This window comes from Osmerus eperlanus, chromosome 9 (assembly GCF_963692335.1).
Source record: "Osmerus eperlanus chromosome 9, fOsmEpe2.1, whole genome shotgun sequence".
NCBI lineage: Eukaryota > Metazoa > Chordata > Actinopteri > Osmeriformes > Osmeridae > Osmerus > Osmerus eperlanus.
In genome coordinates, this window is record NC_085026.1 from 16,190,748 (window position 1) to 16,205,906 (window position 15,159).

A 15,159-nucleotide genomic window follows, 5' to 3' on the forward strand; every position below is an offset into this window, starting at 1 on the left:
CAAGGTCAAACGTACGGCAGTATATCTCACCCGCTTTCAAACACAAGACAGTAGGAACAGGTTTACAATACAGACTGGGATTTGGAACATAAGCGGTTATAGCTGGTAGTGGTTTTGGAAATGACTAGTCAGGAACACATGCGTAGAGTCCCTGTTTGGTTGGTAGTACAGGGCTCTGACACCCACAACACTGTATCCTCACTCCACAGCCTGAACGTTGTACTAATATTCTGTCGAGATCAAGGGAAAAGCAAGCATGTCGACATGACTGTCTTACTGGAGTTATGAATATGAAGCACCACGGTGACAGTATTAGTGAGCCGGTATCTGATTAGACCTACTAAATACACAGTATACTGGAACCTCAATCCTGCTTCAGTCAAACACACATTTCCAGTGGCAAGGCTTCAAGTGTTTAAGCTCATGGCCTTGATCTCTGCCCTTCAGAAAGCATGAAGGGAGTAAAAACATGTACAAACATAAACATGAATTACTTTTGGTCCCTTAAAAAGGGGGGGCCACATATCAAATGTGTTGTAATTCCTACACTGTTCACCTGATTTGGATGTAAATACCCTGAAATTAAAGCTGAAAGTCTGCACTTAAAGCATATCTTGATTGTTTCATTTCAAATCCATTGTGGTGGTATACAGAGCCAAAATGATGAAAATTGTGTCAATGTCCAAATATTTATGGACCTAACTGTATTTTCATGAAGTGGTTGGCACATATGGCATTATTTCAGAATCTGGACAATCCCTCGGAATGCTGATGTTTCCTTTGCGCTCCAAGTAAAAAGGCTTACACACTATGACAGCTAATGATACAGCATTTGATCAGCTATACAAATGATCAGGGGTGCGTTTCCCGAAAGCGTCATAAGCCTAAGTTGATCGTAGAATCCATCGTAGGACGAATCTTAGTTTTACCGGCCGTTCCTAAAGACATCGTAGCTAAAGTGTCTCTTGAAAATTCGTAACTCTTGAAAGTGCATAGATTAGCCTACTCCTTACGAGCATGTTTGGGAAACGCACGTAAGAAATATCGATGGTTTCGTTTTTTGCTCGATCGTTGCTACGATCCATCGTTATCGGGAAACGCAGCCCAGGTCAAGACAAAATAGCACACTTCCAGTTCCACTGTTAGAGTCTAAAACAAACAGCAGGTGTCTAAATGAGGACACGAGTGCCTGAGAGAATACAATATGCAAGAAAGAGCAAAAACAAAAAACAGGAGACGTGTGAGGTCCTCGTGTGTTTAGTTGATTTGTTTTTATTTTAGCTGAAACCACGGAAGAAGAGGATGTCGGGGGCCTGGGGAGAAGAAGAGGAAGGTGAAGGAAATGAAGACTGGATCTCAGCTGACAGCATAGAGAAGAAGACAACATCAACACCACCACATGCTGCTCAGAGACCACAGGCCGCATGCAGGATTGAAGTCACGCACTGGGAAGGAAACATAAACAACTTGCTACGTGGACTAAAGGCCAAGCAGAGAGATGGGGAAAATAACAATATAATTAACACAGAGACAAACGTTTTCACTTCAACACAGCCCACAGAAACAGCACAGTAGTTTGGACAGGCAGGTCATGCTTCCTAAGTCAGTAAGAGAGGTTCTGGTCCAGTAAAAAAACTAACAACAACATGAGAAAAAAAAACACCTAATGAGCCATGAAGTCTTAACAATAAGATAAACAATAGTTGATATAAGATGAGTGAAAACCATAACAAATGTGTTAACAGTGCAAAGAACAAACAAGCCTTTGGCAGAGAACACATAACGCATCAGTGATCCCCAAAGGAAAACAAACAGATGGGATGAATATTCATGTGGCCATTGGCAGTAAGAAAGTTAATGATACCACTTTATTATTCCGTTCATCTTGACAAATCCGACTCCTCCACTGGAGGGGTGGCAAATAGGAGGGCCTGTACAGCCCAGAACACAATCATTCCAGTCACTTCCAGTATCAAAACAAGCACAAAACACAATGGCTTTATTTCTCTACAAAGCAATATTGGAAGGGTGGTGGGCAGTTATCAACAGCACCAAAGTTTTGCCCTGTCATTAATCCACGACTCCCATATCTTGACAAAAACAACAGGGCTGACCCATGGGCCATGGCTGACATTCATCCTAAATCTTCCAGTCAGTGCAGAGGAATGACAGGACACAATGTGGTGAGAGTGAATACTGATACAGGCCCTAACGAGGAAAGGTGCTGATGCTAATGAGAGCATCCGTGGGGCCTTAACAAGGACGCCTCGTTTGGTGTCCTAATTCACAGTGAGCTTCGTCTCAGGGGTGCAGGATAATGAGCTGGCCTGGGATTCCCAGGGCAGGGGGTTGTGTAACCCACCTCACACGGGGGACACTAACTCTCACATTGTGTGTGTCTGTGTGTGTAAAGTGTGTGTTGGAGTGTGAGTGAGTGTGACAAAGGGGGGAAGAGAGAGTGTGTGTATGGATATGCGTGTTCGTGTAAAGTGTGTGTTGGCGTTTGAGTGAGAGTGACAAAGGGGAGTGTGTGCGTGGGTATGAATGTGTGTGAGAGAGATACAGTGTGTCTGTGTCTGGGGAAGGGCGAGCGAGCAGGGGGGGGAGGGAGGGGAGCGGGATGTCATCCCTGCCTGATACGCTTGTTTGTACACTCCCATCATTGAATCGCTGCGACCAAGTGAGAAAAGCTTGTGCTCTCTGTGACAAAGTGACCCCGGGCAACACATACAGTCACGGCGACAGGAAACACAGAGTGAGAGAGAGAAAGAGGGGGAGGGGAGGGAGGGGGGAGACGGATGACAGATCATAGACATCACAAGACACAGGAAAAATGTTTGAAGTACAGCGATATGTGTTGATTCAATGTGATATTCTGGATTGACGGTGTTGTTAAGCTTTAACCTCGACTGACGGTGTATCTTTAGTAATTTAACGAGCTCAGGTCAGACAGTCATGTCCCTGATTCTCTAGCTCCTCCTCTGTCCAGGGAGATCGCTTCTTCTTTCGAGACATCTCTCCTTCCCAGGACCGAACCGATCGGCTCAGACCCTTCCGACCTCGACATGCAACCCTACACAAAAAACGGTTGTCCTGCGTTCATAAGCAATTTGGCAAATGCTGAGAGTGTCTACCAACCACCCGGAGCATGCACTGAGCCGCTTCCTTTCTGCTGCGTCTGCATGGCTGCATTAGTGAAGCTCAAATGGGTTTCCGCCATGAGAAACAGAGCATGACATGCGCCCAACAATACCAGGCGGATGACAGGCCAGCTCCATTTGATGATGGCCGCTGCTGATGTGGACCCTTTTTTTGACGTGGAGGAATATCAGGGCAGCATGATTCATTACGGGGCGCAGGTGGCCGTGGATCTAATGAGTCAGCCATCTTAGTGAGGTTACGCATACTGCGGAGGAAAAAACAAAATAGCTTGCAGCTTTTTCTTTGGTTTGTTCTTTGGGCTTATACAAAAAGGGTTTGTATAAGCCCCCATAGAATCAACCTATGTAACTCTGATGACGAACAACCCATTAGAGGCCTGGTGTTAGCTCATCATAAACTATCACTGACTGCGTCTAATTCAGCCGTCAACAGCCCTTTAATGATTCGTGTAGGCATTCTAAAACCCTCACCTGTCGCCTTAAGGAGCAGGGTTTACTCCCAGACTCGTGTTTTAGAGGATGTTTTCATGAGTGGTTCAACAAAGCTGTAATTGACTCAGTTATTAACACTGCCCCCCTCTGGCAGACTGTGGCTGTAAGGCTCACTGGCTGGTCTGAAAGCGAACTGGGACACTGGTCCCATCTCTGGTCCGACATGGAAGTCACACGGAGGACACAGAGAGGGGGGGGGGGGGGGTTCTGACAGGAAACATGAATGAAATAATACCACCAATATTAACACCTGATGGCAGAAGACAAAAACCTACAAATAGTGACAAGTATTCTCACTACTGGGCCAACCACAGATAAGCAGATTTTGAAGTGAAAAAAACAAACACTAAATCGTTATAAAATGATCAAAAAGTTTCTGCCTGCCAGCGAAACCACTTACCACTGGAATAACAACAATCCAAATTATACTTGATCTATCAACTGTTTGCTACTGAGCCCTGCTTGAACGTTTGACCTTCTCACATAGCTCATGACATTATGCTGACATTTACACTAATCCCTCCCACGGTTCCTAATCTCACTTGCTGTGGACTGGCCTGGACCCTCCTCAAAGACAAGCCCACAAACAGATGGGAAAACACACAAAGACCCAAGCAGGTAGGAAGGGTCATGCGTTGGAGGAGCCGAAGTTGAGTTGGATAGCACCATCACCCACTCACTCAGTATGATTTCGCTGAGCACTGTAGTTGTAAACATTACTTATCCATATTACAACATTAGCATATTAGACTGCAAGACCCCCCCCCCCTCTCTCTCCATGCTTTAGTGACACAAAATAGTTAACAAACATGGCTGCTGTACTTTATATAAATCAGTGAGATGCAGGGGTCAGGGTAATATAAGGTATGCTGAATAATTTCTTAGGTATACTCAAATAAATCCAGTAGCCTGAATACACCCACGAATAAGTGCAGATTGATTTTTTTTGTACAGATCCGAACTCATCGCATAATAGTTAACTCTTGTTATGAAGAACATTATTCCTCACGATGTGCTGAAGATTTGCCAAGAGATTCAATAAAAACTTAAGGCTACAAGGTAACAACCCATTTATTTAGTGATACATTCTGCAAACTAGAAATTTTATTTCAAACTTTAAAAGCTAAAAAAAATGAAATAAAGAAGGAATGAAAAGGAGGGAAAATGGGAAATTCAGGGAGGAAGGAGAGAAATGCATCAATTCACAAGCAAGGAATGCAATTTGTTCAATCAACTCAACACAAATAGTACAATTTAGTTCAGGGAACAAAGCTTTTTTAACATTTTCTTTTTCTGTCGTCCTTTGGAGCTAGAACATAATACAAAATATACAATTATTGAACTTTGTCAATCACAGATGCCTCGGAGAAGCAGTTGAATCAACACTACAATACTTATCTACAGCAGTCTAAAGCTATTCTTGAATGTATTCATAAATATAGCAGACATTAATGTATGTACGCACATTTTGAATGCTTACAGGGTTACCAATTAAACACTTGCATTTGTTAAAAGAATGACATCATCTGCAGGAGTGAGAAATGAAATAAGCTTTCAAGATTCAACGAGGTAACATGGGGGGAGGGGGGGGAGAGAGAAATAAAGTGTACAAACCAGAAATGGTTGAGAAGTACCATGACAACCAATGTTACATGTCACAATGTAGATACGGGAAGTACCGTAACCTGGAAACACTTTTTGATCTATTCCTTGCTAGAAGAACATAATATCACCTTTCACTCTTTAAAAGTGTTCCATTTAACAAGTACTTTAGGGGGTAGCGTTAGACTGGGTAAGGCAAATCGGTGAGCTTATTAATGAGCTGAAAAGGTCAGCAACATGGTGTGTTTCAGTCTCTCCTGTCACACTACCCGTCACTGCCCTTCACGCTGTGACGTCACAACTGAGGTACATCATTACGTAGAGGATAAGAGGGCGCAAACATTAAAATCAATTTTACTTCAACCAGCTTTACCTCTGCATGTCAACACACAAAACTGGTCCCGGCCAAGTAGAGGAGACCCTGTCGATAGCTTGATATATTTTCCAAGAATAACATAATATTTTGTGAAAAGCTGATTATATAGACGATCAGTGCAAATGACTATTGTCATTTAAGTACACCTAATATCTCTCACGCACCTCACATATCTAGAACCCTGAACTTTGATACAATTCTAGATCTCTGAAGTAATGGAATACATCCTACCAAGAAAAGAACATTGGGGGGTGGGGGGGTAAAACAACACAAGCAAGATCATTGGGGCATCGTTTTAGTATAAGGGAAGGACAATAATTTTCCTAGTTTCTAAAATAAGCTAACAATTGCAGTGGTCACTTAGATATCAATATTTCAAATTTGCACACTTCAGCCAACTAATGTACATAAACATGACTTCTATCCAGCTTAGAGAGAAACGGGTGACAAGAGAAGCGATTCTGACGGACAGAATAGACAGAACACAACAAACCAACTGACAACTGCTGTCAGTTTAGTCAAAACTACCAAGATGGGTGCGGGGAGGGTACTATCTACTGCTTCTAAAAAGGTCTAGAACAACAACTAGGTACGCCAAAGAGATGTTTCCTATAAACTTTATGAGGTATTGTAGTTTTATGGACATTGTTAAAGACACAACATCTGCTTGCTTTGCGCAGACCATCTTTGTAGGATACTCAACGGGGCCTCAAGTCAGAAGGGTACAATATTACAATGAAATCATAGCCACTGCAAATAACCATGACTATTCCCGTTTCAACAACTAATATCAAGTTAGTCAATCACCCCCTTAACCAACTTAAGATAGATAACAATATGTTTTCCAGCCATTTCAAATTTGTATGAAAAGCATGAGTACATATTAAACAACATGTCGGGCCAATTCCCACAGTGTAAAATAACCTATGGGAAGCAGAAAGTTATTGGAAAAGTGAAGCACTGTGTGGATGTACAATCAGAATATGGCCCTTTACATGCAGAAGAGAACCTGCACATGAATTGCATGGCATGTTCATCTAAATGTCACAAACACTATCTTTACACAAGTTTACAGTACATGCAAGTAGTTGATTGACAATTGTGACCTTTTTGTTACCAAACAAAAGCACTGTGGCAAAAATCTACAGCTAGGCAGTTGGAATAGAATTTCTCTTACCTACAGAAAAATGATAATAATTATAAAAAATAGGTTCATTTCCAGTTTTTTGATATCAAAAAGGAAAAATGACAGTCAAAGTACTCTGAAGATTGAAAGTTGTGAGAAAGATTTTCCTTGTTAACTTCATTAACTTGTTAACTACTTAAGTAGGTACTTGATGAAGAAAAAAATATTAACACACCATAGTACTCGTCACAAAAATACTTTAGCTTATGAGGTTGTCAAAGCATCAAGGGAATATCCAAGCCACTGCAACTGATAAAGGCCTTGTGTATCATGAGCTTTGGTGCCTCCATGTTTTGAAATTGTAGTCTCTTTACACAAGTATGAGGGAGGGAGGGGGGGGCGGGAGCATGGAAATTAAATAGCCTTAGTGGCTTTGCTACCAGCTTAACTATGTCATTTCTCAATTTGAGATCAACGAGGATACCTGTAACTATCTATTGAACACACATTAATCTCTTTTCCCACATTGCCTCCCTCAGTGGCACCAAGCACTATGATAGTGTAGTAATTTAAGCTGTTCTGGGCTACATCAATTGTCAAAATGACAGTCACAAAACATCAACTCAGTCTGAAACACACCCTCAGCACCATACCTCCAAAAGTCAATTTTATAGGTTCTTCATACTTTGTTAAAAAATATTTAAATTTAGCATAAACATTATGATTGATCGTCACTTTAAACCTTACCATAGAGAACAGCCATGGCAACTGGCCACTAATTAGAGTATTAAAATAGATTTAACATTTCTGAAGGACGTAAATGCTAATAACTACTAACCATTAGGGATCCAGATTCAGGAGACAACATAGAATTAGCTTGTTGCCGAAAATTATTAGATTGTCAGTTGGTTATATTCAGTATATTACCCTGTGTGTTACATAAATAAGACAAACTTTGAAAATTGTTAATGACGATCAGAGGGACATCTGTGTATACTGTCTCTAAGTCAAGCTAACTGGAAGATTTTTTTGTGTGAAAAAAAATAAAAATTAACTAAAGTTTTCTTGCCCACTGCATTTCTAACTCAAGCAACATTATTTATTCCTTGAAAATGTAGGTCAAAAATATATACATACATCAATTTGCAATCAAAAAACAAAACTAAAATAAAACAATTTCTCTCTATAGCCAAGTGTTAAATACAGATTTAGTCAAGAGACAATTCATTATTTAAAAGGGGGGGAAAGGGATCGCAAATCAACCCAACAATCAACCACTATAGCAGCAAATCGTATTGTGCTCTGGATCCTACAGCAGTGAGTCTGTCTCTGCACCGACAGAGCACCACAACACTGTCTCTGCACCGACAGAGCACCAACAACACTAAGGGAATCGAAGGTTCTATACAACCAGGACAGCTCAACTGCATTTAGTGGATTTGTTCTCGGTTTGACAACTAGATAAAAAAGGAGGAACCAGCTAGAAGTTCAAAGTAAATCCAAGTTTCTTAGTGCGATCAGAGTGGTAGTCACTGTTTTAACGATCAGTGTTAAGACCGCACAATGCAAAATCAGATTAGCCGATGCATGCATGTACAATATATCACTTGAACTGTGTACCAAATCTGTAAAATACAAAACGCACTAAATCTCATGAAAATGCTTGGCATGGGAGCTCATAAAGCTGAAATATGCTGTCATATGGCACCCATCATGGGCATTTGTGACAATTGACATTTGCCTAAATTCAATATAATTATCATGACACAAGTGAGAGTCGTCATGGCTGTGACTAGCTAGCATCAACCGCTACACACCAGGCGCAGATCCGAGTCTTCAGTGACATTACAAGGTGGGCATGGCTGATGAGACAGCATTACGCCAACTCCATCATTCCACTGCAGAGTAGTTGTGTTATCCAAAGCTTTCTGAAGGCCAGTGAGAAGCCGTGTTGTCTCGATATGGAAAAGACAGAATGGAGGGCAAGAGAAATATTGAGGGTGTGTGCCCCTTACCCCTAGGGATTCATAATCTGCACCACCATAGCAAACAGAAGCGACCAAGCTGCACACTGAACTACCACACTGTAGGGTTAGCTACCTACACTTGTGCACGCACGCACGCACGCACACACACACACACACACACGCACGTTTGCAAGCACATAATAACGCGCGCATGCAGACAAACACAGCAAGTCTTAACAGGTGTCTGGTGAATGTTTCTCTTCATGCAGTGTTTCTGATAACTACTATGTTGCAATCTACTTACAGGAGGTGAAAGGGATACTTTCACTCCAAGTTTCCATGAGGACAAAGACACCCTTTACAATAGTTACTGCAACGTGCACAGAAATCCATATAAAGACAACAAAAATAAAGGATCAACAAAAATAAAAAAAAGCGGATAAAAATGACAATGAATTAGGATTTAAATGGTTTGATTTAGAGAGCTTACTGTGCTGTGAACCTATACAATTTACCCGTTTCTTCAAGGAGCAAAGACACACAAAAAAATAGCAGGATTGGAAGGACAAATAGCCTGGAGGACAAACAGTAATATTCACTGAATAGACATTTGTTGGAACTCCAGAAGAACAGGAAAAGGCAGATAGTGCATAAAGGTTCTCTTTTTCATTTCTTTCATGTTTTAACTTAAATTCAAGCTGCATTAAATACAGGCTGTTTGTACAGGACAATTGCACTTCACAAAAACACAAATATACAAACACACAAGGAAATGTGAATCAAATTAATTACAGCAAACAAGAAAATATTATTGTTTTAGACTTTTTTTTTTTTCTTTTTTTTTTTTTAAGAAAAGAAAACCTGCTGGATTTGCTAGTTGTGGATTAGGTTAAAGCAGTTGGATGAAAACAAAGGTGAGACAAAATGGAGGGGATCTTGAACTCCATAACAGACTGGTGCTGCACTATCCAGATGTGTGTAGGGGTTTGTGTGTGTGTGCTTCTCCTCGTTCTCCTCCCATCATATTCCCTTCTTAAAAATGGAACGCCCAGAGTGCAGCTTGACAGACTGCTGAGGTCAGCTGCTGTGGGTCTTGAGAGGGTGTCGGTTTGTAAACTCTGTGCTGTGTTAGTGGTACGGGGTTGTGTTACCACATGTCATCTGTGGATGCCGAGTCCTTGACAGAAGGAGGAAAGGAAGGAAGAAAACCCTTCAGACTCCAGCTCTACATCCAATGGGCTCTCAATGTCAACTCCAGAAATGCAGAACTTTGCTCACCATACACACGTAAACAGTTGAATAATTATACGGGCTTATGGAATAGTGACAAGGCCTTCCAGGAAGTGAGATTGAGATCCCACCTTTTTTTGTCTTGGCAAACCATCCTGATCTCACAAGCTCATATCCCCTATCAGCGTGTTCCAATATCCAACAGTGTGAGATTGGTGTAGATGGTAATTGATCTCTGCTACTAGCTGTTGTGATTGTGATGTGGTGTGATTCTACTATTGGTCAAGCCTCTGGCCCATGTAGATACTATCACAGAGATATCATCCGACTGCATAATAAAGTGAAAATTGATTGTGAGCTTGGCAAATCAGTGTGATTTCCCTGGCAAACTTAGTATGATAATGTGTAGAGGTGTACACTCAATCTTGTAACACCCTTGTGTTTCCTACTGTTTAGTGATCATTACAGTTGAAACTAATTTTTTATACAGTAGCATGTAGTCAAATTATTTAGACTACCCCATTCTTCAGAAAACTCAAGTTGTGGCTGGTCATTTGTTAAATAGAGGTTGGTACTTGAAACCCAATTCTGTCCATTCCGAAGACTAAATGTACATAAATGCCATATTCGCTTTGTTAAATGCAACTTAATACTGTTACTATTGCCCAGGTAAATATGAAAATAAAAACAGGGAACCAAGAATAAAGGGTTTGAAATCAATCATGATTTAGTGAGAATATGTCTCATAAATGAAAAATGTATTAATGAAATTGTTATAAATGATTGGGCTGTTTGGTACGATCATGACACTTTGCTGAGTCTTGAGGTGATTGATTAACAACTCATACGACATTTGTTCAGACATATATGATATGAGTCAAGTGAATTTAGAAAAATTAAGTGGCACATTGAAACTATAAATGCGCATAATAAAGTGATGAACGAGCGTTAGGAAACATAAAAGACACGTGCAAACGTTTTGTGAGATGCACACGCACACAGGTAGCGACACAAACGCACAAACATAAGCTTAAAAAAGAGCATCAAAGCGATACTTACTGTCTCATCACTTCGGTAGGGGTTGAGTTTGTTGTACACTGCTTCAATAACGCTCCGTCTAGGTTTAAACAAGCAACAGTTTTGTTTAGATGTTGAACTAAAAGTAAATACTAGCACAACTGGAAAGTCAATAATAGTGCAACAGACAAACAGACACCTGTATAGTAATTCTCAAAGGTTTGTTAGCTAACAAAGCCAGCTACCCGAGGCTGCATGGCATTATTTAACCGACCAAAGATTTAGGCTTTTACAACCCTGAGGAACCCTTAAGGAATAGTGACGTACCGAATTGAAATCTGGGCCAAAACCAAAACTGAAAATTCAGGATGCACTTGGCCAAAAAACAAAAATGCCTATTTACCCCCCCCCCCCCCCCCCCTTATTCATATTTCACTTTGTAATCGGCACCTTTTCTGCATTTCTTCTGTACCAGCACTGCAGACGGCAAATGTAATGTCCGTATCAGAAACTTTGAAAAGGTTTTGTTAAGTAGGCCTATTTCTACCCCGCTGACATGATCGCCCTTGTTTGAAATGTGTATGTAAAACCACCTGATATCAAAATATCCTAACTGCTGAGAGCGGACATAAGGAAAACTAAGGGAGTATAGCTGTCGAAGATCCAACCTGAAACTAATTTTACTTCGGTTCCGTAATAATGGCTAAGCCGAACAAGAGCGAAATTTGAGCACTTACGGGCGGCAAATTTGCTGCCTATTTGAGACCTCTTACCAGCAAAATTTTCGTACATCCCTACTAACAAATGTATATATTCAGTTTGAGTGATGAGGTCATTACCATCAACCTTTACTCTATCCCAAATTAAATATTTTACTTCAAATCATCACAATAACACCTGCTGATTATTAACATAACGGGAAGAAAACTCACTTGCTGGCAAGCTCTCCCCCTGGAGGAAGATTAGGGATGCTTTCTGATGCTAATGTCCGCATCACGTGAACCAAATCAGGAACACCTTCATCTCCCTGCTTCTTTATGATCTCTGTCAGTAAAAAAAGAACAAAATGAGAACGGCAGCCACATAGACAGTTGATTTGAATTTTGGTCTTGTGAGCCTGACCATCTAAGTTCATCATAAAGTTTTCTTGTTTTCTGGGACCATCTAAGCCCATTTAGTAGCTCCACCTTCTACTCTGTTCTCCAGGTATTTATCCAGTTCCGCCTCCCTTTTCACAGCATCTGGAGATACCTTTGGGGCCCCTGGGAAGCAGATCAGCACAACACTCATATTGTCCCGACTTCCCTGCTCAAAGAAAGAGAAGAGAAAAGAAAACAACTGCATTATACACTTGTGTCACAGCATCCCACATCTACACACTCATGCAGTTAACATAATGTGGTTTTATAAAAATTTACAAGCCTCACCTTGTACAAGCACGTGTCAACTATTTCATTGCAGACTCTTTCAAGATCATCCGTCACTTCCAGCCTGGATCTGACAAAGTCACACAGTTCCTCGTTGGCCATGACATCCCAGATCCCGTCGCAAGCCAAGACGATGAACTCGTCTTCCGCCTCGGATCTCTCGATGGCGTACACCTCGGGTTCCGGGGACACCAGCTGCTCCGTGGGACCTTTGCCATGCACACACTTGTAGTCGAAGTCTCCCAGGGCCCGTGAGACCGCCAGGGAGCCGTTGACTCGCTGGATCATGACGGAGCCTCCGGCGTTCTGGATCCTCTCCTTCTCCAGGGGGTTGCTGGGCTTGTGGTCCTGTGTGAAGAAGTGCACCGCACCACCGCGACTGAGGAGGCCCCGCGAGTCTCCACAGTTGATGAAGTAGATGTGACCGGGGGATAACATCACCCCGACCGCGGTGGACCCGCTCCTGTCCACTCCGTGCTTCTTTTCAGAGATGGTGCGCATGTGTTCGTCGATCTGAAGGAAGCCTGTACGGATGCCATTCTTCACACTTTCCACGTTGGGCTCCGGCTCCAGTGCGCTCAGGAAGTCTGGATTGCTGGTGATGTGCTCAAGCAGGTGCTCACAGCAGTACTTGGCCACCTGAGAGCCGGCATGCCCATCGTAGACAGCAAAGAAGGACCAGGGGTCCAACCCACGAGACAGGCCAATGACAGCTGTGTGTGCATCTTCCATTTCCACCCTCCAACCTTGCATACTGCTCAGGCCATAGCTCAGGTTGTTACCCTCGCCGTGGGCATTGTGCTTCTCCATCTTTGGCTTGTCCAAAAACGCCCCCATTGCAAACCCTTTCTCACCTTAAAAACTGAAATGAAAACAAACAACAGATTGAGTAGTGTATTTTAGGTCAATAAACTGTACAGTACATAAATATAATTAACTTCAGTGATGAAAAACGGATGAATGAAAGGCAGATGAATCATTCACCACCCTTTTATGGCAAAAAGATTAGCACCTTGAAGCCGAGTTCAAGCACCTCGCACTAGTCTAAAAATAGGCGGGTTGGATTCAGTAGCTAGCTACATATATGGATCACTAAAACATTCACAGATGAACCCGATAAATATGATTTTTTCTTTATTTTTTAAACAGCTATAAACAATCGTGTAAGTATTATCGATCTAAAAAGAAACATTACATTCAATTATATATGTTAGCTAAACGCCAGCTTATCGGGACATATGTACACTAAACCCAGGCTGTCATAACATAAGCACTGTAATAGGGCAATGTCACTCCTACACATGGACGAATTACTATACCAATAGCAAAGTAACTGATTAATTTGATTAACAAATTTGGATACAATTCAACTTGGAAGGGTAAAATGTCGAGCTAGCAAGTTAGCGTTAACTTGTTGTGCTTGCTGATCATAGTAGCCATTTTGGCTAGCAGGTTTAGCCTGTATTACAACCTCACCTGGAGCGCCTTAACGCTAGCATAGCTGCGTTAGTCTAGGTTAGCAGCAGTCAGGGACACTAACTGGTCAGTTCAAATTCAAAGCTACCGCTAACGATACTATGCTAGTACTGGCTAACGTAACGGTGAATTAAGATCTAACTTTAAGTATTAGGTTATGGTTAAATTTACTACTAAGTTTTTCACCAATTTTACCTAGCTAGCCAGATAACTAGCTGTCCGTGGCAAGCACAACCAAAATAAACAAACACTGCGTCGTTGTGGGCCTTACAGTAGGTCTTGAACCTCAATTTCAGCATTTACGGGCCCTGATCACTCAGTAAGTGCCCACGGCCTATCCATCGCTTACACGAGCATTGCAGCTAACCAGCTAGCTAGGTTTCTTCTACACGGTCGGTCAGTAGTGTCTAACTAGCTAGAGCTAGCGACCCATGTTAGATATCCTCCCACACCCACTGTAACTTACCTAAATCGGAAAGGTTGGTTTTGTAGATGTAGTTAACAGCAAAGAAGCCGTGAACGCGACAGAGACTGGTCGAAGAGGCACCGACGAACTGGATGGAGTTTGCTGCTCTTAACGTTAGCTAGCTAGCTTTAGCTTTCAGACTCTCAGTGCATACAATCAGTGAAAGTGCGGAACTCCCTGTTGTGGATAAACCAGGGATGCATTACTTTATCTAAGCTAGCGACGTTATGTGTTTTAGAAAGGCTGTTCCCTGAAATCTGAGGCCGGAGCTGTTATGGCCAAATATTGTCAAGCCGAGACGTTTAGCCCCAGCCTTCACTGGACAGCTTCAGCTTGACAGCCTAACAGCGTCCACCTAGCTAGCTGGTGAGAGCCAAACAGAATTCGAGTAGAACCCGGATGTTGCAGGTTGCGTACTTAAAAGCATGACATCATCTCTACGAAGGCTTTGGCGATGGGCAGATTTGATGCAGATGGCAGGGATACGCACACAACATACAATGTGTAATTGTTTCAGTTTTACAGATATAAATATTTGTGATGTATACACGGATGACTTTGGCACACATTTACAGGGCGCACGAATCTTCTGGGATTCTGCGTCAAAAAATAAATGCAGATGCTGTCACTTTACACAAGCAGGATTGACAATGTACATAATGTATATGATGTATTGTGTACGCCATATTCTACAGTAGCCTACATGTATAAGAAATGTATTAATTAAATTACTAAATGCATTCATCCCGACTTTGTATTTTCTATGTTTTCGATGTATTATTATTATTAATAATAATAATAAATGGGGCTAAAATAAAT

The 15,159-nt window shown here is 41.7% G+C and overlaps 1 protein-coding gene across 3 annotated transcripts; it reads right to left on the bottom strand.

Moving 5' to 3' along the window:
- Positions 1-944: 944 nt before the first annotated feature.
- On the bottom strand, positions 945-14,713 carry ppm1aa (protein phosphatase, Mg2+/Mn2+ dependent, 1Aa). 3 transcript variants are annotated; one of them, XR_009931429.1, is made up of 7 exons: positions 14,341-14,713; positions 12,399-13,260; positions 12,159-12,276; positions 11,904-12,015; positions 11,014-11,071; positions 8,141-9,901; positions 4,707-8,110 (listed from the first exon to the last, which is right to left on the bottom strand). XR_009931429.1 is itself a non-coding variant. In XM_062470415.1 (6 exons), the coding sequence occupies exons 2-6, from the start codon at positions 13,233-13,235 to the stop codon at positions 1,278-1,280; spliced, it is 1,161 nt and encodes a 386-aa protein (XP_062326399.1). In that variant the 5' UTR covers positions 13,236-13,260; positions 14,341-14,713; the 3' UTR covers positions 945-1,277. The 3 variants fall into 3 exon arrangements, 2 of the variants coding, with proteins under 2 accessions (XP_062326399.1, XP_062326400.1); XM_062470415.1 differs by lacking the exons at positions 4,707-8,110; positions 8,141-9,901 and adding an exon at positions 945-1,313; XM_062470416.1 differs by having other exon boundaries at positions 4,707-9,901.
- Between the last annotated feature and the right edge of the window lie 446 nt (positions 14,714-15,159).